General features: G+C 39.3%; 1 protein-coding gene across 1 annotated transcript in view; it reads right to left on the bottom strand.

The window, feature by feature from the left end:
- The window catches only part of ATP6V0A1 (ATPase, H+ transporting, lysosomal V0 subunit a1), a 60,182-nt gene extending 38,725 nt beyond the window's left edge, over window positions 1-21,457 (bottom strand). The window contains exons 1-5 of the mRNA XM_008571873.1: window positions 21,365-21,457; window positions 19,340-19,503; window positions 6,792-6,870; window positions 5,005-5,102; window positions 4,347-4,475 (exon numbers count right to left, since the gene is read on the bottom strand). Coding sequence (XP_008570095.1) covers window positions 4,347-4,475; window positions 5,005-5,102; window positions 6,792-6,870; window positions 19,340-19,456 — 423 coding nt within the window. The 5' untranslated portion in view covers window positions 19,457-19,503; window positions 21,365-21,457. The remainder of the gene's footprint in view (window positions 1-4,346; window positions 4,476-5,004; window positions 5,103-6,791; window positions 6,871-19,339; window positions 19,504-21,364) is intronic.
- Window positions 21,458-24,622: the final 3,165 nt, after the last annotated feature.

The raw sequence follows: 24,622 nt of genomic DNA, 5'->3' as shown, positions 1-24,622 counted from the left end.
TAAAGCAATATTTAAAACAACACTGTTAAGTATCTAAATCTTAATCGTAGAGTATCTGGGTCTAATAACAATAATAACACTGCCAATGTTCCTCTAAATTACCTGCTCTGCTCTGTGGCTTACCACTCTCCCCATTCGGAGAACTGAAAACCATGCCTTACAAAAAGAAAGGAGCAGAACTTCAGTTCTGTTTCTGCAGCCATTTAAGTATAAGCAACACATCCAGTTCAAGCTACATCAATTACCAAGAGCAAACACTTTTACTTCCATCTACATTGAGGAAGAAATTACATTTCATTGTGTAAGGTACCAAGCCCCAAAGGAGATGGCAGATGGGAAAGAAAATAAAGAAAGCAGATGGATGGAAAACTTAGGAGGAAAGGACAGGGATCTGCATGCCATTAACCATTACTTTTCCAGTCTTCTTTACGTTCTCATATGTTATCGTGCTTATGGTAAAAGATGCAGAGAAATCTCTCCAGCTCTAACAGTTCTTCATAAACAAGAAGACTAAGAAAAGGATAATCATTAACAAGTTATTTTAAATGCTCTGGATAAGAAATGGCTAAGTCGAATTTGTAATATATGTATATATTCAATATATGTTTACTTTTCCCCTTCTCCACAGCTGCCAATCATAACCCGTATGCCTAGATAGTGAAAGATTTATTTTCTAATTAGCCATTTACTGCTAACTCATTACTATGAAGTATTGATCATATTCATCAAATTATTACAAAGAAGAGGGGTTTAAAAATGGTAGTGTTTTGGGCCGGCCCGGTGGCGCACTGGATAGTGCAGCGCTTGGGAAGCGCGGCGGCGCTCCCGCCCGAGGGTTCGGATCCCACATACAGACCGGTTCCCGCTCACTGGCTGAGCGAGGCGCGGGAGCAGCACCGAGGGTTGCAATCCCGTTGCCGGTCCCCGGTCCGGTATGGGGGCAACACTGAGGGTTGCGATCCGTTGCCGGACACGGAAAAAGACAAAAGACAAAAAAATAAATAAATAAATAAAAATAAAAAAAATAAAATAAAAATGGTAGTGTTTTATTTTTTATTTATTTATTTTTTTCCTTTTTGTCTTTTTTCGTTACCGGTAACAGGATCGCAACCCACGGTGTCGCGCCCGTACCGGGGACCGGCAACGGGATCGCAACCCTCAGTGTTGCGCCCACACCGCGCTCAGCCAGTGAGCGGGAACCGGTCTCCACATGGGATCCAACCCCTCGGCGGGAGCGCCGCCGCACTCCCAAGCGGCACACTCTCCAGTGCGCCACCGGGCCGGCCCAAAAAATGGTAGTGTTTTAGGCCATTTGCAAACATTACAATTTTAGGCATGGAAGAAAACCTCATAAAATATCCTAAGTTTCCAACATTTGAGGGTCCCAAGTTTCCTCATCTTTTATGTTATTTAAAGCACTCATTTGCATGCATAGATGTGATCTCTCTGTGAGGTCTTGTTTCTGGTCATGGCAGTGACACCTGAGACTACTGATTGGTGGCAGCAGCAGGGCAAGGTCTATGGAAAGGGACCTGGCTGAGGCTACAAGCTAGTGTCAGGAACGGGCAAGGTACCGACTGAACTCAAGAGAAAAAGCAGAGCAGCCCTTGCCAGAAGACTGGCTGCACTGCCGCCAAGGTGCAGCGGGAGGGCCGCTCACTACCAACGCCTCGTGCTCAGAGTACCTCCAGAGACTGAAAACAGTCTTGTATAACTAGGAGGGGAAACACGACCCACCGTGGATAGGGCACGAAGGTCATGAGACTCAAAGTCTGCCTTTTCAGGATGGGCATTTAATATGTAGACTTATTAATCACAAAATAAAACTCCTAAATCCATAACTTACGATTTTAAAATCTTTTATCATCTTTCCAAGTTGTTCCTCTTATTTTATTTTACTATGTCTTTTTTTTTTTTTTAAGATGACCAATAAGGGGATCTTAACCCTTGACTTGGTGTTGTCAGCACCACACTCACCCAGTGAGCCAATCGGCCATTCCTATATGGGATCCGAACCCGTGGCCTTGGTGTTATCAGCACCACACTCTCCCGAGTGAGCCACGGGCCGGCACACTATGTCTTTTTTTAATTAGAAAATTAAAGTTTTTTTGTTAAGCAAAATAGTAGTATAAATAACTATTCCCATTAAGGGAGTCTACTTGTCAATCTTTATTCAGAATTTCTCCTGAAATGAACCAGAGGTCATGAAAGACATTTTCATATATCACAGCAACATCTCAGTAGTAAACTAAAGGGTATATCAAAACGGGGAAAAATGAGGGATGAAAGAACTAAGTTCCAAATGATGCTAAAAGTAGCTGAGCTTTGACCATGAGGCCAGGTTTACACTGGATCTGTGGGCAGCAGCTTGGACACGTTTAGAAAAGCACACATCTGTGAGCACATGGAGGCTCATGCTCAGGGATGCTTCCTGACATGACTAAATGATACCTTCCTTGAACACAGGGACCATGTCTTACTCATCTTGTGCTTCACAAACAGTAGGTGCTCATTATATGCTCAGTAAATTAATGAATAAAAACATAATAACATTTAGGCAGTGAGCATAATGGAATTCCAGATTATTTGTTTATTAAAACCATGTGGCATAAGTGGTCATGCCTGTTGCAGAAGACCTTAAACACCTGGAAAGAATCACACTGTCCCACATTCTCTAATGCAATGATGTTGGGGACCGGTGAAAGAGGCAGTAGCCAGTCTCAAAAGTCTTAACTTAGTGAGCAAGCTGAAGAGTCACACCAAACCTCTCTTGATGTATAACCAGTTTCTGGCTCTTGGGAGGACCAGGCAATTAAATTCATGTGAGTTTTTCTCCTTTCCCTCGCCCCAGCAGATCTTTTTAATTAGCATGGCTTCTCTGAGTCAACCCTTAGTTACTGAGGAATGTGTCACATCCTCAGCAGACTTTCTCTAGCCCAGTGGTTTTCAAACTGGCATGCCTCAGAATCACCTTGTTACAACAGATTGCTGGGATCCACACCCAGAGTTTCCGATTCAGCAGGTCTAGGGGTAGGGACTGATCATTTGCACTTCTGACAAGATCCGAGGTGAGGGTGCTGCTACTGCTGCTCAGAGAACCCCTGCTCCAGTTTAGAGAACTACAGAGAATTGGTCTCTCTTCAAAAGACAGAAATTAAAAGTAAAACTGAGAACATATGTGATGCTAACTAAAATGGGCCCTCTGTATTTAAAAGCTTTGCCAAGTTTTTTTGTTGAGCAAAGGAAATAAAGAACTTTATGGGAAGGCAAACTGAACAGTGACTGAGACAATTTCTGAAGTATCTAACGCTGTTAATCTGGTGGCAAGGACACCTTCAAAAAGTTACCCATACTGTAGGCCATCAGAAAAAGCATGCCCAGGTCGAAAGACTCCTCCCCAGGTTTAATTAGGAGAAGGAAGCCTTCTGTGAGCCTTGCTCGAAATCCTTTCCTCACCTCAGCAAGCTGTCACCTGGCAATTTAGTAACCTCCATTTTTTTGTTGTTGTTTTTTGTTTTGTTTTTGGCAGCTGGCCAGTACAGAGACACGAACTTTTGACCTTGGCGTTACAAGGTGGCGCTCTAATCAATTGAGCTAATCGGCCAGCCTGTTATCTACATTTTTTTTTTTTTTCCCTTTTTGTCTTTTTTACTGACCGGTAACGGGATCACAACCCTCGGTGCTGCGCCCGCACCGCACTCAGCCAGTGAGCGGGAACCGGTCGGCCCTGTTATCTACATTTTTAACCCAGGAACCTATTAACATTTTTTCCCTATAAGGTTAATGCAGTTGAGTTTATGTGAAAATCCAGAAGTTTCAAACAAGCATCCTACCAGTATTTCCATACAATAAAAACTCTTGGAAAAATGAGTGTAATGTGCCATCCAAATTACTGAAAAATGTACTCAACAGTTGATGAGCAAACAGAGAATAAAATAAAAATAAAAATTTGATGACAAAAGATTTGGAGATTAAATATTTGTTATAATTTTGTGTATAACCAAATGTTTGTTTCTTCAGATTTAACCTTAAGCATATACTTACCTTACAACGCATAAGTATAATGTAAAAATTTCAACTAACTATGTTTACACAACTACTTTAGGGTTCCTTTCCCCATCTTGGGATGAAAAACTGCAGAAAATGTGAAAATATACAAAACCATGGCTGGCTGTGTACTGCATGAAAAATGGAACACAATCTGAAATTTCTTCAACTAAAGCAGGGTGCAAAAATGGTATTGCTTCCAAACTAGCAAATTAAAATAATTATTGGAATAAAAATATGGACCACTTGTGCAAGTGTAATATCAGCTGTTCAAATACTAAAAGAAACAATAGTCTGACCTCATCAAAAAATTGCTGAGTTTTGCGAAGTATAAATTTTAATTCAGTCAGTTCCAGGAAGTTTCTCTTCAGAGCTTCCTGGTTTGTGTTGATTTCCTTCAGTTCATTTTCAATCTTCTCAAAATTGGCCTAGAGGGAAAAAAGAAAACCATGAACTCAAACTAAGCTCGATATGCGTGCTCTGAAAGACATTAAAAAAGTCCATCCCACAGAACTGTTGACATGCCGACAGTTCAAAGATATCTTACACCTACGCAACAAATATTGTGATTTTTACCAGAATTAACTTTCTTTGTCTATAGATTCTATTGTACACTCGATAAATTTCTCGGGGGATTTCAGATGGATAAAATAATTATTGAAAAGCCCATTAGCTGTTTATTTAGTCTATTAGATTAATAAGCTACTAGATAAATTGACATTAATCCAGTAAGGTTTTAATAAAACAATAAACATTTATTTAGTGGCATATGATACTGTTGGAGATACTGTTTGATACCATAAAAAAGGGATTTGCTTCAATCCCACCTACAAGAAATTTATAATCAATAGACAATACTGACAAGGTTAGCAAGAATTATTCTCCATCCACGCAGGAGAGTACCTTCTGCATTGAAGTAAAAAGAATTTATCTGTCTGTCTCAGAACAATTCTTTACCTCTAAGTCAATCATGTCCCGGGGGAAGGGCACCTCTGGGTTTTCACCAGTGTCCATAATTGGGATGTTAGCTTTTCTTATCTCTTTCTCAACAAATCCTAAAATGATAAAATTGAAACATTCATGTCTAGCTGCACATGCCTGGAATTGCCATTATTTGAGGGGGAAAAAAATAAGATCCAAAGCCTGGCTACAAAGAGTTTCATTCTAAGAGAGATACTTTTCCATAAAAGAAGCACCCTTTTTCTCCACATCCCTCTTTCTCCTGCCTCACATTCTCTAAAGCTAATCCAAAGAGAGTCTTCTTTCCCTCTTCTGGTCTTAAAACTGGCCTTCATCTGCTTCAACTCTCCACCCTATGCAACGGCTACCCCAAAGTGTGATGGTCTGGTTACAGATAGTGTCAGCAAAGCAGAGCTACAGAAGAAGAATACAAGGGGTCTTCAAAAAGTGTTCATGGAAGGATTTGTATTTTTTTTTCCAGCTGGCCAATAATGGGCATCGGAACCCTTGACCTTGGTGTTATAACACTGCACTCTACCCACTCGGCCAATTGCCAGCCTGTATTATCTTTTAATTCCATTTTTCCACAAACTTTTTGAAGTATCCTCGTATTTGACACATAACACACTAGTGAGACAACTCCAGACCAAAAAGGGCTTATTAAGTTTGAAAACAACCAAGCCAGTTTTAAGTTTTAAAAATGAACATAAAATAGCAAAATGTATAGTAAGGACCCAAAACACCAGAAGAGAAATGTGTTTAAGGTGACAGCTACTGAATTTTTGTAGTGTGGGGACCAAATTCACCTATGAGCTAACTGTGAGCTAGCAAGGTCACGAAAGAGTGGCAAGATCAGGGGTTTTGGAGCCAACAGAACAACATGGCTTCAAATACTGATTCTGTCATGACTGCGTATGTTCTTGGGCAAGCTGCTAACCCCCTCTGATCTTCAGTTTCTTCAATTATTAAATGAGGTAACACACACCTTGAAGGAATGTTGTGGGGAATGAATGAAATAAGGTATATGAGCACCTTAGCTCTCAATGGGACTTCTTTTTTTTAACTGATTAATATTCATGAGATACAAAGCTGATCGTCACCCATCATGCCCAAGATGTGAAGGCCAGATCCATACTGGCAGCATGCCCATTACTACAAATTGCAATTGTACCCCGTGTTCCCCACCCTATTATCCCCAATCCTCCTCACCCTTTCCCTTCCTCCCCACTCCACTTTGTTTCCAAGGAATGTTCTCTCCCTCTGCAAGTCCAATGCACCACTGTGGTCTTTCTTTCCTTCCTCCTTTCTCTCTTAGCTCCCACTTATGAGTGAGGACATGTGGTATTTGTCCATCTGTGCTTTGCTTATTTCACTCAACATAAGTTTCTCAACAGGACTTTAATGAATGTTAGTTTCCTCCCTCATAAATATTTCAAATTAAAAGTGACTCTGCTAATATCTAAAACCGATGGTGTTCTGGGTCCTATCATTAAGAATTCTATAATGTAGTTCTGCTATAAAAATTCCACAAAAAAATAACCACAGTGTCTTCAGCTTACAGCCTTTTGTTTCAAACAAGGTTTCCATGAAGCACTTCCCAGCCCAAGCACCACAAAATCTATTTGTATACAAGAAATTCATCTTAACATCACGATCACAAGCTTTTTTTCTCTCTTTTTTTTTCTTCTGCAGTATTTTCTTCCTTTATTATGAGGATTAATGTCCCTAATCTTAAGACAAATGATTCATTATAGGAACATCATATATGACCAAAATGTACATACGAAGCTTTCGATCCATTTCTTCACATCTTCTAACTTCATTCACAAATTTCCTCTGGAAAACATTCACATCTGGATTTAACTGAAAAATAAGAACACAATGCCAAACATTCAAATACTGCATCTATTTCCTGTTTCCCAAGCAACACATCCTGTAAAGTGAAAACCTAATTTTGTATCAACATATGATACAACACTAATGAAAACTGTCTACTGATTCATATACACTGCTTTGTGGCCAGTCACACCTACTAAAGATAAAAACTCCCTTGCTGCTGCAACACATTACTGGCATGGAGGCAAATTAGGCAAAGCACAGTGGTATGAAATGTTTTTCCTAGGCCAAAAGTCTCAGTGAGCTTCCTTCCCACTACCTAAAATTTGGAAAATGGATATCACAGAAGCTCTTTCTGGTTTTCTTTCTCTCTTCCTTCCCCAGCAGAAGAGACAGAAGGCAAATTTCCCCCGTTCTTCTGTCCCAGGGTCTTCACTTCCTGGGTGACAGGCTGGTTTATTCATTCATATAGAACAAGTAATCTTTAAAGCAATGGGACAGACATTCTGGGATATACAAATAAAAATAAAACAAGTCCGTACTCATTAAGAAGATTGCATTCTCATAGAGAAAAAAGATGAACACAACTAACAAGATAGCACGTGATAAATGCCATAAAAGTAATACAAATACACAAATAAAGAACTATAGTTACTCAACATATATGGAGCACCAAATACTGGCCAGATACTGTAGTAGGCACTGGGGCAAATACAGAGAATAAACTACACCCTAGCTTTGAAAATGTGAACATCACGATAAATGAGCTTTACCATACACGTGTATATTTATGTATACATTATGTGTGTGTATATACACATACACATATCCCTGCATCCAACAGTTCTTTCAAGGACTCAATATATTAATATTAGAGAGAATTTAAGGCAAAAAGCTTTATTAAGGACTGAGAAAACCATTGGCTATGTCCTAGTCTTCAGCTCCATGGAAGAGATAGACACAGACCAATAATTACAATTTGCTGTGGCAAATACTATTAAAAAGTAAGGAAAAGATATGGAAAACCATTGGCAGTTTCTTATAAAGTTAAATGTACACCTATCTACCCTATGACTGAGCATTCCATTACTCAATATTTACTTAAGAAAAATAAAAACGGGCCGGCCCAGTGGCGCACTGGATGGTGCGCCGCTTGGGAAGCGCGGCGGCGCGGGCCGCCCACCGCCCGAGGGTTCGGATCCCACATACGGACCGGTTCCCCCTCACTGGCTGAGCGAGGCGTGGGAGCAACACCGAGGGTTGCGATCCCGTTGCCGGTCCCCGGTCCAGTGCGGGGGCAACACTGAGGGTTGCGATCCGTTGCCGGACACGGAAAAAGACAAAAGAAAAAAAAGTGGTGTGAAGGAAAACATCAAATGAATGAACAACTAATGAAATCCTCATAGAACTGGGTAACTGATTGCCTCAGAAGCTGAGGAAGAGAAAGGAGGAAAAGAGGTTACCCAGGTTCAGCTACCAGTGATAGAATGATGGCAGCATTTTATGAAAACGGGAAGTTAAAGAAGTGACGTAACTGGAGAAAAGAAAATATAGTGATTAATTGCCTTTTGTGGGGAGCTGAAGGAAATCAGAGGGCATCTTTAGCAGCTGGAGCCCAGACACATGACCTTGGTCAATTGGAGGCTCCAAACCAGATCTTTTAACCTGGGGGAATGACACAAAATCTAGCAGTCAGGGGCCATACTTGAAGGTAAATAAAAAATAAAAAAATAAAATAAAAAGAAAAACATGTCCACAAAGACTTTTAAAATAATGTTTACAGCAGCTTTATTCATAATAGCCCGAAACAGGTAATAATCCAAATATCCATCAACAGGAGGATGGATAAAGACATTGTGGTGTATTCATACAATGGACTGACTGCTCAGCAATAAAAAAGAATGCACCACAGATACACTCAAGAATACAGATATGGTTGAGTGAAGGAAGAGAAGTCAGACATAAGAGTTTGTAATGTATGGGACCATTTACATATAGTTCAACAACAGGCAAAACTAAGCTATGATAATAGAAATCAAAACAGAGGTTACCTATGGGGCATGGGGACTGACCAGCAGTGGACACAAGATAATTTTCCGGACTGATGAAAATGTTTTATATTCTGATTGAGATGCTGTTTACAGTGGTGTATAAATTTATCAAACTGTACTCTTAAAATGTGTACATTTCACTGAATATAAATTTTACTTCTACTATACAAAAAGGAAGTATGATAAAAAAGAAATGACACACATGGAGGAATGACTAATTCTATGGGGGAGGGGGAGTAAGGAAAAATTTTACAAAGGTAACACCTGAGCTGGGAGTAGGGAGGAAGAGGCAGAGTTCACTGAGCACAGATAGACAGAATGGAAGCAGAAAGACCACAACAAAGACTCAAAGACAAACACAATATGTACTCAGAGAAGGGGAGAAACTTACTATAGCCAAAAAGAGGGGGTATGTGAGAAACAGGAAACAGTAGAAGACTGCCCTATGGGCAATAGGGAATCAAGTGACCTGACTTATTTTTACACTTGTTAAAGACTTACTGTTTTGAAGAATAATAATGTGTGTAAAGAATAAACTGTAAGAAACAGTGATGACAGAAAAACTAGTAAGGAAATTATTGGTATTATTACAGAGGGAATCTAAGACAAAAAAATTGTTATAGATTAAGAGAATCATTAATAATGATGATAAGAACAATTTCCAGCAGGATGTAACAATTCTAAACTTATATATCCCTATTAATAGAGGATCAAAATAGTTCAAACAAAAATTAACAGAACTACAGGGAAAAAGAAACATTTCTTTATGCAGTGGAAAAAATCTATTTAGTGGAAATTTTAACATACTTGCTTCATTATTGATAGATCAAGTCAACCAAATATTAATAAGGATAGAAAATCATGTATGCATGTGTGTCTGTCCATATGTATATGTATGTGTGTATATACATCTACACATACATACAGGCAAACACACAAGATTAAAATCATATCTATGTATATTTATCCCTGCATTCAATAGCTCTTTCTTCAAGAACTCACTTATAAAAATTGACCACAAAATAAGTCATACAGAAAGACTCCATTAGTAAAGAATTGGGTAACCATGTTCTCTGATTACAATGCAATTAATTTAGAAATCTATATCAAAAATATAACTTAAAAAAAGAAACAAAACAAACAAAAAAAGACAAAAAAGAAAAAATATACATATAACTTAGACAACATATTTGGAAATTCCAAAACAGTTCTAAATAAAATAATCCATGGCTCAAAAAAGAAATCATAATGAAAATTTCAAAATATTTAGAATGGAATAATGAATTTACTAAAGATCAAACTTTGTAAGATGCAGCTAAAGTGGTATGTGAAGGGAAATTTATAGCCTTGAATGCATTTAATAGAGAAAGATAAAAATTAATGTGCTAAGTGTCCAATTTGAGAAGCTGAAAAAAAGAGGAAAATAACAAAGGGCAGAAATGACTGAAAGTCTCAGAACAAGACAAAGTCCCAGAGAGGATCCTCCTAATCAAAAACTGGTTATTTAAAGAAAAAATAGACAAAATTTTTACAAGACTGAGAGAATGCATAAATAAATAATGCTAAGAATGAAAAAGACAAGTACAGATAAAATAGTTTTAAAAAATAAGATAATATAGAAATCAACTTTATGCCAGTAAATTAGAAAGTTTAGATTAAATGGATTACTTTCTACCAAAAAAATCTTACTAAAAATTAACTTTAAAAAAACAGAATTAGGGCCGGCCCGGTGGCGCACTGCTACAGTGCGCCGCTTGGGAAGCAAGGCGGCGCTCCCGCCCGAGGGTTCGGATCCCACATACAGACCGGTTCCCGCTCGCTGACTGAGCGAGGTGCGGGAGCAACACCGAGGGTTGCGATCCCGTGGCCGGTCCCCGGTCCGGTGCGGGGGCAACACTGAGGGTTGCGATCCGTTGCCGGACACGGAAAAAAAAAAAAAAAAAAAAAAAAAAAAAAAAAAAAAAAACCAGAATTAATATTAACAGGATTAATATTTTAATTTCAACAATTAAAATATTCCCATCTAAAAACACCAGGCCAAAAAGGTGTAAAGATGAGTTTTACCAATCATTCAAAAAGGAGATAAGCCCAAATCTTCAAAAATTATTCCAAAGAGGAGAAAATGAAGGAACATTCTACAACTCATAAGTGGATTGGCCAACACACCTTGATACTAAAATAGGACCAAGAATAGTTTGAGAAAGGACAATTACAGGCCAATCTCACGAATACAAAGAAAAAAATCCTAATAAAGCACTAGGAAATTGATTTTTCTTTTTTTTTTTTAAAGATGACCGGTAAGGGGATCTTAACCCTTGACTTGGTGTTGTCAGCACCATGCTCTCCCAAGTGAGCTAACCGGCCATCCCTATATGGGATCTGAACCCGTGGCCTTGGTGTTATCAGCACCACACTCTACCGAGTGAGCCACGGGCCGGTCCAGAAATTGATTTCTAAAATTCTTTTAAAATATACCTCATGGCCAAGTTGAGTTTATCCCAGCTTGCAAAGATGGTTAACATTTTAAAAACTCTATACAAATGGCAAATGCTCAACATCATTATTCATGAGTGAAATGCAAATTAAAACCCCAATGAGATACTACTTCACACCCATTACAATGGCTATAATTTTTTTTTTTTAACCTGGGTGATAATTTTTTGCATACGACCACAAAAGCACAGGCAACAAAAGCAAATACAGACAAATGGGATTGCATCGAACTAAAAAACTTCTGCACAGCAAAGGAAACAATTAACAAAGTGAAGAGACAACCCACAGAAAACACTGAATTGTACATTTTAAATGGGTGAATTGTATGGTACATGAATTATATCTCAGTAAAGCTGTTAGAAAAAAAGATTAGCAGGGAAAAAACTAGACATGTAATTCCCCAAATTAACATATTAAAGGAGAAAAAACATGATACCCTCAACAGATGAAGAAAAAGCATCCAATAAAATTCCATATCCATTTGTGACAATAACTTTAGTTTTTGTTTTGTTTTTTGGTGGTTGGTAGGTAAGGAGATCTGAACCCTTGACTTTGGTGTTACTAGCACCTGTGACAATAATTTTAGAAAATAGGAAATTGAAAGGAACTGTGAAGTCTAACAAGCAGAATTTTCCAAAAACTTAAGAGTAAACATCTTATTTAAATTGTACAACATTGGGGCCGGCCTGTGGCTCACTTGGTAGAGTGCAGTGCTGATAACACCAAGGCCACGGGTTCGGATCCCATATAGGGATGGCCGGTTCGCTCACTGGCTGAGCGTGGTGCTGACAACACCAAGTCGAGGGTTAAGATCCCCTTACCGGTCATCTTTTAAAAAAAAAAAAAATAAAATAAATAAATAAATAAATTGTACAACATTAAAAATATTCCCTTTAAAGTGTGGAATAAGACAAGAATGCCATGTGACAGATATATAGCATTTTGCTCTACTTCCTTATTCACAAAAATCCGTATATTGTTCAGGGCAGCAACTGCTCAGCTGAAAAACCACATTTCTCAGACTCTCTTGCAGCTAGAGTATGCCATAATTCCAGCCAATGATAAATTAGCAAAAGTCTGCTGGGAATTTCTGGGAATGTTTTTCCTTCCTGATACAGATCTCTTCCTCCTTGCACTCCTTTCTTTCTGCCTAGAATATATATGAAATGCCAAGAGCTGCAGTGGTCATCTATAAGGACAAAAGCTCCAAATGGCTGAGCAGAAATACAGAATGACCATAGGACACTGATGACAGTGTGAAGTTGGGCTTCATGTTACATGAGAAAAGTAAACTCCTATCATTGGGATTTTCTGTTACATACAGCCAAACACAATCCTAACTGATATTGGCTTGTTGTTACTCTTCAACATGTTATTCAAGGTCCTAAAGCATAAAATGAAATAAGTAAAAGAAAAAGATAAAGACTTAAAAGAAGAAACAAGATTGGAGATAATAAATTGATGATACAGAAAATCAAAGACCTCTATAGACAAACTATTAGAATTCTATAAAAAAGATAATTCTGTCTGGCTGGTTGGCTCGGTTGGTTAGAGCATGGTGTTATAACACAAAGGTCAAGAGGTTTTTATCCCTGTACAGTACAGCTGCCAAAAAAATAAATAAATAAAAAATAAATTGAGGTTGCTGGATATAAGAACAATATAAAAATCAACTGTATGGTCTAGCTAGTTAGCTCAGTTTGATAAAGCAGGGTACTGATAACACCAAGGTACAGGTTTTGATCCCTATACCTGCCAGCTGCTAAAAAAAAAAAAAAATCAACTGTATTCTTTCATATCAGCTTCAACAAAAAAGTTAAATTTCAAAATGATTCCACAGCAGCAACAAAAAATAAATTAACTCAGAATAAGTCTAAATAAAGATGTGCAAGAGTCTTATGATCGACAGGGAATTTCATGGAATTAAGGAAGCTGAGTCTAAATTCTAAAATTAATATGGAAGAGCACAAAGGTCAGAATAACCAAGACAATTTTGATAAATAAGGTAGGGCAACTAATACTCTATAAGAAATCAAACCTCCGTATTAAATTATAGCAATTAAATTATTGTTCTGTAAGCACAGGGATAAACAAATAGGGCTGGCCAGTTAGCTCAGTTGTGTACAGACCAGCCTTATAACACCAAGGGCATGGGTTCAGATCCTTTTACGCTCCAGCTGCCAACAAAACAAAAAAGCAAATAGGCCGATGGACTAGAAGAGAACCCAGAAACATATCCGCATATGCATAAAAACTTAATATTTTACAGAGATGAGATCACAAATCATGAAATAAGAAAATACTATTTAAAAAGCTGTTTTGAGACAACTGGTTATTCATATGGGAAAAAAATAAAGTAGAATCCTACTTCACTCAATACAAAAATAAAACTTGGGTAGATCAAAACCTAAATGTAAGAAATACTTTTTAAAAATTTTTACACGAAAATACAGAAAAATGTATTTATAATTTTGGGATAGGTAAGGAATTCTTAATTAGTACACAAAAAGCACAAGCCATAAAAGGAAAGACGGGGGGTGGGGGGGAGAGGAAGAGGGAAGAAGGAATGAAGAAAAGAAAGAAAGAAAAGACCACAGTATGTTGAACTTTCAGAGGCAGAGAACGAACCTAAGGATGCTGGAGATGAGGGGAAGGGAGGGAGGGGTTTGGGAAGTGACAGGTCGGGCAAAGGGCATAAAGAAATATCACGATTTGTAAGAATGAATACACTAATAACAAGTAAAAGTTTAAAAAGAAAAGCAAAGATGAATTGCTTCTCAGCCTTTTGGCTAAGACTAAATATATAAAGGAAAAGATGAATACATTTCACTATTAAAACTTAAAACTTATCTATGCCCATGGGCCAAATTTGGAACAATTTGATCATCAAAAAGAAAAGTGACAGTAAAGGATTATGACACACTTAATAAAGAACAAAAAAAATCCAAGAGTTCCCAGCTATTCTCAGGAAAAAAATAGGGTGGAGGAGGGAAAAGCTACTTATTAAAGAATGGTAACTAACTAATGTAGAAGAAGTAGAATTAGAAAATCATCAGTTTTGTAAGCACCACTGTAATAATTGGTACAAGAATGATTCCATCACAAGATACAAAAACTATGAGGTAAAAAGCTATCAGGGAACAGGATATTCACAGTCTCAAAGTATCACCCCATATTACCTATTAATAACCAAGGGGAGAAGATACCTTTACAATAGAGAAATCTAGCAAACAACAGCTAAATCAAGTGATCATATTTATCTCCAACAACAATAATAGAACAAATGACATCCTGTGCTTTCTGGTGTTATATATTGAGGACACAATATCCTGTATGTAGTTTTCTTGCTAAAAATGTTTAACCTAAATCAAATCATGAGGAAACAGATAATTCCAAATTAAAGGACCTTCCCAGGAAACAATTAGACAATTGCAAATTGAGGAACCTTCCACAAAACAAATGACTTGGACTGCTCAACAATATCTGTGGAGGATACTGAAATTAATAAAGCAAATGTAGTTTTAGGAAGGCCAAAGCCCTTTAGTTTAAGGTACAGCCTAACCTTTTAGAATTGCACATAGTAATGCTAAGCTTGGGAAAAACAGAAAACTTTCCCAGGACTAAAGTCTATGTTGTAGACAAAAAAAAAAATTGTAACACAGAAAAAATGCTTGCTCTGGGCCGGCCCAGTGGCGCACTGCGCTAGTGCGCCGCTTGGTAAGCGCGGAGGCGCTCCTGCCGAGGGTTCGGATCCCACATACAGACCGGTTCCCGCTCACTGGCTGAGCGAGGCGCGGGGGCAGCACCGAGGGTTGCGATCCCGTTGCCGGTCCCGGTCCGGTACGGGGGCGACACTGAGGGTTGCAATCCGTTGCCGGACACGGAAAAAGACAAAAAAAAAAAAAAATGCTTGCTCTAAGGGCAGTCGTCCTTGGTGCAGCTAAACCTAATGATGGGAAAGTATGTGAGCTAAAGGCTTCAAGGTTGATGGTTGCGGGATGTTCCACATCTTGTCTTCAGTTGTTTCTTTAAGTTTCTTGGGGAACTAAGTGTTGCCTTGACGATTATCTCATTGTTCTTTTTGTAACCACCTGTGTTCCTTTTCTGGGTTATTTCCTAGGAATCCTGATCTCTTGAAGGAATTGCCTGGGATTAACCCCTTCTGGGCCCCTCACTGCTCCAGAGAAATGGGGTTTGAGTAATCCTTTGCGTCTCCATCACTCTGTGAGAAGTGACAAATATCAATTATGTAAAAGACCAAACAAGCTACACTTCTGCGGAACATGAGAAGTGGACTAAATTTCTCTTTGGCTACTCCTCACCACCCCTTTCAGAAGTTCTCTACTGAGAATTCCACCCTGTGTTTCTCACTTCTCCCTTAACTCACTGACACAAGTCAAAAAAACAACATCAAAAAAACCCCCAAACCCAGTTTTAAAGTGCATTATTGGAAGAACTGGGGAAATCTAAATATGACTGTTTATTACATAACTGTATCATTGTTAAATTTCTTTAATGTGATCATTGAATTGTGGCTATGAAAAAAAAGTCTGTTCTTAGGTGGTCCATGCTAAAGTATGAAATATTTAGGGAGAAAAAGTCACAATGGCCACAGCTTACTCTCTAATAGTGCAGTAAAAAAAGATTATATCACATGTGGCAAAAGGTTAACAATTGGTGAATCTACATAAGGGTACTCAGGCTTGAAATTTTTCAAAATAAAAATTTAGGAAAAAAATACTGATAAGCAAAAAGAAAGAAAAAAATTATGTAGGACAAAATGTATCATAAACAAAGTGAAAAGACAAACTACAGCCTGGAAGAAGTTATCAGTAAGGGATTACAAAAAGATTAGCATTCAGAATACATGAAGAACTTTTACAAATCCCACAAATCAATAAGCGAAAGACAAGCAACACAACAGAAAAATAGGCAAATGATACAGACAGATACTTCCTGGAAGAAGAAACTCATAAATCCAATAAACAGATAAAAAGATACCAACTGTACTAATGGAGAATATGCAAATTAAAAAAACAATAAGATACCCACCAGATTGGCAAATTTCTTTAGGTCTGAGCATAGAGGTGTTGACATGATTGTGGAATGACTGAAACTCAACCATGACAACAGCATGAACAGGTAGGTACATTCATTGTGAAGTACACTGTGACAACATCTAACAAAGTTGCACACAATAATCAGCAATGCCCCCTCTTAGCAATAATCCCTAGAGAAGTAGAGGTCCATGCGTTCAAGACTATCTTCATAATAACATGAAGACATCATTTGCCTTTTTCATTCTCATTCTCTCATGAACTTTCAGTGAAGTTTTCCAGAGGCTCAAATGCCTGATATGCAGAAGCAGATGTGAGAACCCTGCTGTCTTCTATTAATTCAGACATTACAGAGATTTTCAAAAACCTAAAAACAACACCACTCTTCTCATTATTTTTTTTAAATATAGTTATTTTTCATTAAAATGTTATTTATAACAATGTGTAGTTGGTTTACTGTCATAATTTTTAAATGATTTAATAAATATTTTAAATATTTCTTAGTTTAAATATCCAATACAGTAAATACTGATAGCCATAACTCACATAAGCAAAAGCTCTTTGGGGTCTTTAACAATTGTAAAGAGATCCTGAGACCAAAAAGTTTGAGAACCACTGTCCTAGAGTATCAATGTTAAATTTCTTTAATTTATATATGAATCTGCATTACAATACTGAGAATTGGAATCAATCTAAATATTACTGAGGAGAAAAAACAGACAGATAAACTGTATATATATGCTTATAATAACTATATGGCAATTTAGAGGAATAGACTAGAGCCACCTGTATCAACATGATCAATCTCAGAAACAACGTTGAATTAAAAAAGCACTCGCTGAAGGATACATACAATATGATAGCATGTATATAACTTTATAACATACAAAATTATACTCTATATTATTATTTAGTGATACATATATACTTAGCAAAAATAAAAAATAAAAACATATGGGAATGATAAAAGGAAAAATCACCATACAGGGCCGGCCCGGTGGCGCACTGGATAGTGCGCCGCTTGGGAAGCGCGGCGGCGCTCCCACCCGAGGGTTCGGATCCCACATACAGACCGGTTCCCGCTCACTGGCTGAGCGAGGCGCGGGAGCAACACCGAGGGTTGCGATCCCGTTGCCGGTCCCCGGTCCGGTACAACACTGAGGGTTGCGATCCGTTGCCGGACACGGAAAAAAAAAAAAGACAAAAAAAAATCACCATACAGATTACTTACCTCTGGGGAGGAAGGGAAATAAATGGCATGGAGGAAGGATATGCAGGAGGTCTCAATTATATGTGGAATGTTTATCTCTTAAGTAGACAGTAGAAACATAGGTGTTCATTATCCTATTCCCTACATTTTTTCTGTATGAGTGAAATACAGCATAAGTAAAGGAAAAGAAGGCTAGATAGAAACAACAGATGTTAAGAAGGGAGACACTATAGACCAGATGAAGAATTGTAAATTAAGGGAGACAGGTTTGACTTAGGTTTCAAGCCTAGAAAACAAGAAGAATTTCAAAGCATTAGCTCATGTTTAGGAAGTCATGATGAAGAAGTAGTTTGTGAAACAGTAAGGTGTCTGGACTTTGACATACTGAGCTTGAAGAAGCAGAGAGAACTGCCAGGTGACAACCTCAGAGATTTGAAAATGAAGAGATGGTGTTTGGGAGATCAGGGCCAGAGTTACAGACTTTGAGACACACTGAATAAAGATGGAAGATTTGAGACTACATGAAAACACCAAAACAGGTGATAAAGGAAGATGTGGGTATGGAGATGCTTACCCAGAGAGAGCAGAGAAGACAGCTTAGGGAACACTGATGCCTAGGGCAGGGGAAGGGAAGATCGAAGAGAAGCTAGTGGAAGAAACAAGAGTCCTCAAAAAGGTTTTTTAAAAAAAAGTATTAGCTAGGGAGGAGACCATTTGAAGAGAGACAGTATAAAATGTTTCAAAGAGAATGAGGAATAAGGCCACGTCACTAGATTACATTTGTGCAATTTCAGCTCAGACTGAGAACTTCCTGAAAGCCTGCCAATTCCAGGAAGCCCATATTGATTAACCCCACCCCTTTCTGATCACTCATCTTTCACTCAACCATTTATTCCAACAAATACTGTTCAATCAGTACCTTGTATGTGGGCACTAAGGATACACTAATGAGCCCAAACAGAGAATGTCTCTGTCTTCATGGTGCTTAGATCATAGCAGAGGAGAGAGACTTTAACCAACTCCTCACACTGATGAATGTAAAATTACCACCACAATGAGTGCTATGAAAGGCATACGGAGCTTTGAGACTGCATAACAGAAGGATCTGAGTTGGGGACCAATGGATTGTTACCTGCCCCCTTCTTTCAGCAGATTATAAGCCCTATATGGCATACTTTTTCAGTCTTAGACTGTTCATTTTCTTTTGATATCTTCTCCAAATGCCAAGCATAATGCTCCAAAATAATGGATTTTCAGAATATCCTTACTTACACAGGTCTACTATACATATGTAGCTAGATGTCAGAGATTTTGAAAATGTCATATTGTACGGAAGAACTACAATTAAAAAAAAAAATTATCTGCTATAGGTGTTAAGGAGCCCTAATGCAAAGTGAAAGCCTTGAACAGGTAAGTCTGCTATCCTCTCCCTGCCTCCCAAACAATTACCTGGGAATGCTTAGGATGGTTCCCAGAGAGAGAGCTAGCAAAAGCATGGAAGGATTAGCACAATGCATTCCACCTCTAGAAAGGCAACTCAAAGTATACACTCTACTAATAGTAAGCCAGTGCTATAATGTTATTTTTGCAAATAAAAAATAAAACAAAAATTCATCATAAGGCAATTGGCCATGACAAGAAAAACAGTTTAGTGGTAATCAAAAAGCAGCCCCACAACTACTTACATCACGAAACTGAACCTTTCCGAGTTCTCCTAGTTCACTGACGCAACAATAAGCAGCTTCTGACTGTAAAAAAAGCTGGGCCAGTGTCATCTCCTCACTCCGGAAAAGCTCCCCCATGGTGGTAGAAAGTACCAGTTAACTGAGTACCTGGATTTCTCTCCAACCTGAAGCAAAAGAGAAAATTACAAAAAGAAATAAGAGCAAACAACACCCCAATAAGACTCTTTAATTTTGCATTTTCATTTCTTCCACCCCATGCTGACAGGTCTTTAACAATTATTTTGACATCCTGCCTAGAAAGATGGAAAGGAGAAACTGGAAAGGCAGTGCCTGAATCCTGTCCAGCAGAGGACCAGACGAAAAGTCACTTCCTTTGCAGTCAACATCAGAATCGAATGATAATATTTTGGACAACTCAATACTTAAGAATGTGTCCAGATTAAAGACAGGAACTGGGAACCCCAAACAGCTCTCTAAGTACCCTGGACGTAATACTATTTGGCAGTGATGTTCACAAAGCCCAACAATTTTTTTGCTTGTGCAAAAAACGAATGGAACAGACCTTAATTACCCTTTCATAAAAGATGTCTACATTATGACTAGTTTTCTCCTCTCTCTTGTCAATGCTCATTTCTAACATCCAAAGTCCCAGCACTACCCTAAAGCTATGGCTAAAGGGTTTAACCTTCCAAACTCCTCGGAAAACACCATATCCCCCCGAAAGAATACAAACAAATAACCATTTGCTAAAAAAAGGAACCAGCTTGCATATGAAGCTCACTTTCAAATCAAGCATGACAGGAACACATCGGTGCTGACAAAGCAGTTTTAGGAAGCCACGGAAAATAAAAGCTCTGCAGCTTTCTGTTTCTCATCCCTACCTTCAAGACTAATCACATTCTTTCATCTGGTCAAATCTTTTCATGCATGAGCCAATGAAGGTTTCATTTCAGGGCTGTCTTAACGTCGCAGCGTTTGAAAGACAATTGGCGCTATCAGTGGTCCTGAAACTCCAATTATTTACTCTCAATCAGCTAATGTAAGGCACAGAATGTACAGTATCTAAACTCAGCAAAACGTACAGTATTTTTAGTGTCATACGGGCATCCATATGCAGTATAGATAGGTGACACTGACACCAAAGGAAGACTTACTCTTCTGGAAGACTGGAAGACATTTTGAGAAATCTGAACAAAACCTTTGTGCATTTCATGTTCAAGGCAGCGAAACACGCTCCGGTGTAAGGATTTCTCAAAGAGCTTACGTAGGCTGACTGTAAGATTGTGAATACCTGAATCATCCAAGTCAGCTGTTACCAGCACCGCCCTTCACCAAGGATAATTTCCACAACCTCGAAACATACAAAATTATGCCTAATCAGCATAGTTCAGGGTCTGCCAACGATGACGGCCTCCAATGAGTTACCTTCCTCCTCCTGTTCTTTAATGATTACAGGTTTCCCTAGAAATCTCTATCCCTATGGAGCCAAACAGAAAATTAACTGGGCCAAAGCGAATCTGGGGGTCACAAAGCAAAATATGAAGAAAGAGCAATTCTACAAAAGACGCGTCCAAATAAATACAGCGCCCCCGGCGTCCTGCCTCGAAGCACCTCCCCACTGTCATCCAGTCGTCGCCTCCTAACAAGGTATCACCTGCTTCATTTCCTGCCCGCCCGCGAGACAGCAGGAATTCTCTGGACCCAGGCACACCTACCTCCGCGGGTGGGGGAGAAGGGGGGAAGTCCCCCAAATAAGAGACCCTTTAAGAGACCCCATAATTCTTCTGCCTCCCAAATAACTTCCAGTTCTTCCGCCTACCCCTCAAATGAGGGAAGGAATTCTAGGCCTCCTACGAACAGCGAGCCTCCGGTTTCTCTGCCACACTGTGGGGTGCCCAACATGGGGGTGAGCCCCATTTTTCCTCGGAGACCTGAGATCCCTGCTAATTCCTTCGCAAGCGAGGGGGCTACTGGAAGGCTTCCCTGCGAACCGCGCGGGCCGCTGTGCCCACAGCCCCCGCTCACCTCTCGTCGGCGGCCCCGTGCCCACCAGCAGCCGCCGCGGCCAAGACCGCAGCCTCCGCGGCTCCGGGCACCAGCTCCCCGACGTGCGTGCGTCCACAAGACCCCGCCCCCGCGCCGGCGGCGGCCCGCCCTCCGATGACCTCATCACAGCCGACCAATGGGGTGCGGCCTCGCTGGGACTGCCGCAGTGCGGAGTGGCGGGGTCGGGCGAGACCCGGCGTGCTGACGCCATCTTGGTCCCTCTGCAGTGGCTGCCGGGCGGGGGTAAGCGGGAGGGGGTAAGGTGGCGGGGGTGGCGGGGGTGGCGGTGCAGGTGCTCGAGGCCTGGGGGTCCTGAGCCCTTTTTAGACTCCTTTTGCCCTAACCATTGTCGTTTGAGTAAAGTTGCCTTCTCCCTTTGCCAGGGGTCCTAATAAAGCTAATGGAAAGATTCGCATTATCTTTTAATTCCATTTTTCCATGGACTCTTTCCAGTACCCAGGTATTTTCATATCCAAAGAATTAATTCACAGCTTTTCTTCTCGAGGGAAGTAGCATGAAAGAGAGGGAGACATCATTCTGCAATGACTTGAGAGCTGGATGGGGAGCTTGAAAGCACGTCCAGTTGAGTCTCCTCTACACACACTTTTTCCTTATTTTATAGATGAGAACATTTGAGACTAGGGAGTGACTTATTTAAGGCAGAACCTTAAACAGGGTCTCCTTCACTTAAGTATAGAAAACACCTCTTTAAAACGTGATTCATTCTTTCCAGCAACTGCTCAGGGTCTATTTTTCTCCAATTAACAGGAAAAAAAAACTCATAAGACCATATGTTGAGAAAATAAATTTTTCCTTGTTTGGTAGATTTCTGTGGGCCTATTTGATCACTTAGGAGATTTCAATTCCTCAAATTTGTCAAAAGAAAAACAATTTTTTAAAACGCAAAAGTGATGCCTACCTATTACTTTAAAAAACGTCTTTCTCAAATATTGATATTGATTCCCTTTTCTTGCCCTCCTTTTAATGAGGAATTTGTATCCCAGGTCGTCTATAATGACCAGAACCGCATCAGGAAGAACTCGGGAAACCGGTTATTCAGTCCCGGTGGATGGTGGAACTCTGTGGAGATTCAAGTGTGATGAGGGAGATATTTCAAATAAAAACCTGATGCTGATCATTTGTTTACCTGGCAAAAACATCATCAATTCTGCTTTACGAGCTTAAGCAAAATAATGAAGGACAAAAATGGGCGTTTTATTTGAATTTTCTATCTCGTATTTTGAGTGAAGATATAACTTGACTTGGTTACCATTTTGTCCAGAAGCAGCATTTTGGAGAGACCCAGACCCTTCCTTTTCCCTGCTCCCTGTCACTCTCGACTTTCCTGGCAAGGCAGATAGGGACCCACATTTGAAAGCCTGCCAAGTTTTAGAAAAGTATTACACAATGACTGTCATTTCCTTCCTCTGAGACTTCTTAAAAAATTAACCTCAGTCAGCTGCTTGCTAACCACAGATTTTTCATACTCCACCTTTGAGAGAGCCTTTCCTCTAGACTCACTTCAATTACCTTGAAATCTTTTCATGGCTTCCTTGAAAGTGCATCCTTTCAGAGCTCCTTTTAATGTCTCCTTTCATCACCCACCATCAATTTTTAAACAAGTGTTCTGTCTTTTTTACCCACATGCTCTCTTCCTCGGCAGTCTTGCCTATTGTCAGGCTTAATGTCTATGTGTGGGACACATACCTATTTTCCATCCACTTCCCTTTTCCAAGGCTGAGAGATGGAATTTCAAACTGCATGCTGGACAATGTCCTTTAAGCAACAGATGCTTGCTGAGGGCTAAGTGCCAGACACACACTAGATTCTGGGGATAGGAAATGAGACAGACATACTTCCTATCCTAGAGGAGCTCACAGTTTAGTGAGAAGTAAAATTCCAATAATTAAAAGAGAGAGAGAGAGATGAGTGCAATGATTAATACTTACTGTTATGTGTCAGGAAACTTCTATGTTCTTTGTAAATATGAACTCGTTTAATCCTCACGACACCACTAGGAGTCAGAGGCTATTATTATCCCCATTTAGCAGATGATGTGGTGAAATTAAGGCATATAACCAACAAAATCAAATTTAAAATGCTGTTGACCGCACCTACAGCCTTAGAAGACATAAGCAATTCCATATGAAGCTTAGCTCATCATACAGTTCTGAGTGTCAACTGAGCTGTTCCTTAGCATTTGTGAAAATGTCTAAATAACAGTTATAAGGATTAGTTCTTCCCTACCAAGACAGAGGTAGGACTAATGGAGTCACAAAATAAAAAGTTACAATAATTATCACTGTAGTAGAATGAAATAAATGCATTTTCTCTCCCTTTTTATCTTTTTCTTTTTACTTCTTAGTTTGAATGAATGCGCAACAATCGTCCAAATTTCCATCAGAGAAGAGTCAGCTCGTGTTCACTCATCCAACTTAGATTCCTAAATAGGGCCTAGAGGAGAGTGTTAAAGTTAAGCCAAGTGTTTTGAAATACAAATTTTCTCAAGTGTTCCTCTTTTCCATATTCTTCCTGTATTAGTTTCCTAGGGCTGCCATACAAATGACCATAAACTGGTTGGCTTAAAACAACAGAAATCTATTCTCTTGCAGTTCTGGAGCCTACAAGTCTGAAACCAAGGTGTCTACAAGGCCATGATACTTCTGAAGACTCTAAGAAAGCACCCTTCCTTCCCTCTTCCTTCTTGTGGTGGTCGCTGGAAATCCTTGGTTGTTCCTTGGCTTGTAGATGCATCACTCCAATTGCTGCCTCGGTCTTCACATGGTGTTCTTCTCTCTGTGTGTCTGTGTCTCTGTCCCAGTTTCTCTCTTCTTATAAGGACAGCAGTCACTGGATTAGGGTCCACTTTAATCCAATGCGGCCTTGTTTTAACTTGCTTACATCTGCAAATACCCTATTTCCAAGTAAGGTCAAATTCACGGTTTCTGTTTGGACACGAATTTGGGGGACACTGTTTAACTCAATATACCTCCTTTATCAATTTTGGGAAGGAAATTTTGCTCTACATAACTTTCCAACTGTTTACTTGTAAGTGGTTGGCAGCAAAAAATCAAATTTTGATTTAAAATTTTACTTTTGTTTGCATTCTTTGAGATAACAGTAGATCAGTTCAGTGATCATCTGTGTCTAGTCAAATAATTTTCTAAATGTTTTCCTTTTATGTAAAAATGAACCCTATTTTTTTTTTTTTTTTTTTTTTTTTTTTTTTTGGGGGGG

Source organism: Galeopterus variegatus, unplaced genomic scaffold (genome assembly GCF_000696425.1).
Source record: "Galeopterus variegatus unplaced genomic scaffold, G_variegatus-3.0.2 Scaffold733, whole genome shotgun sequence".
Taxonomy (NCBI): domain Eukaryota; kingdom Metazoa; phylum Chordata; class Mammalia; order Dermoptera; family Cynocephalidae; genus Galeopterus; species Galeopterus variegatus.
This window is presented reverse-complemented; position numbering and strand designations above follow the sequence as displayed.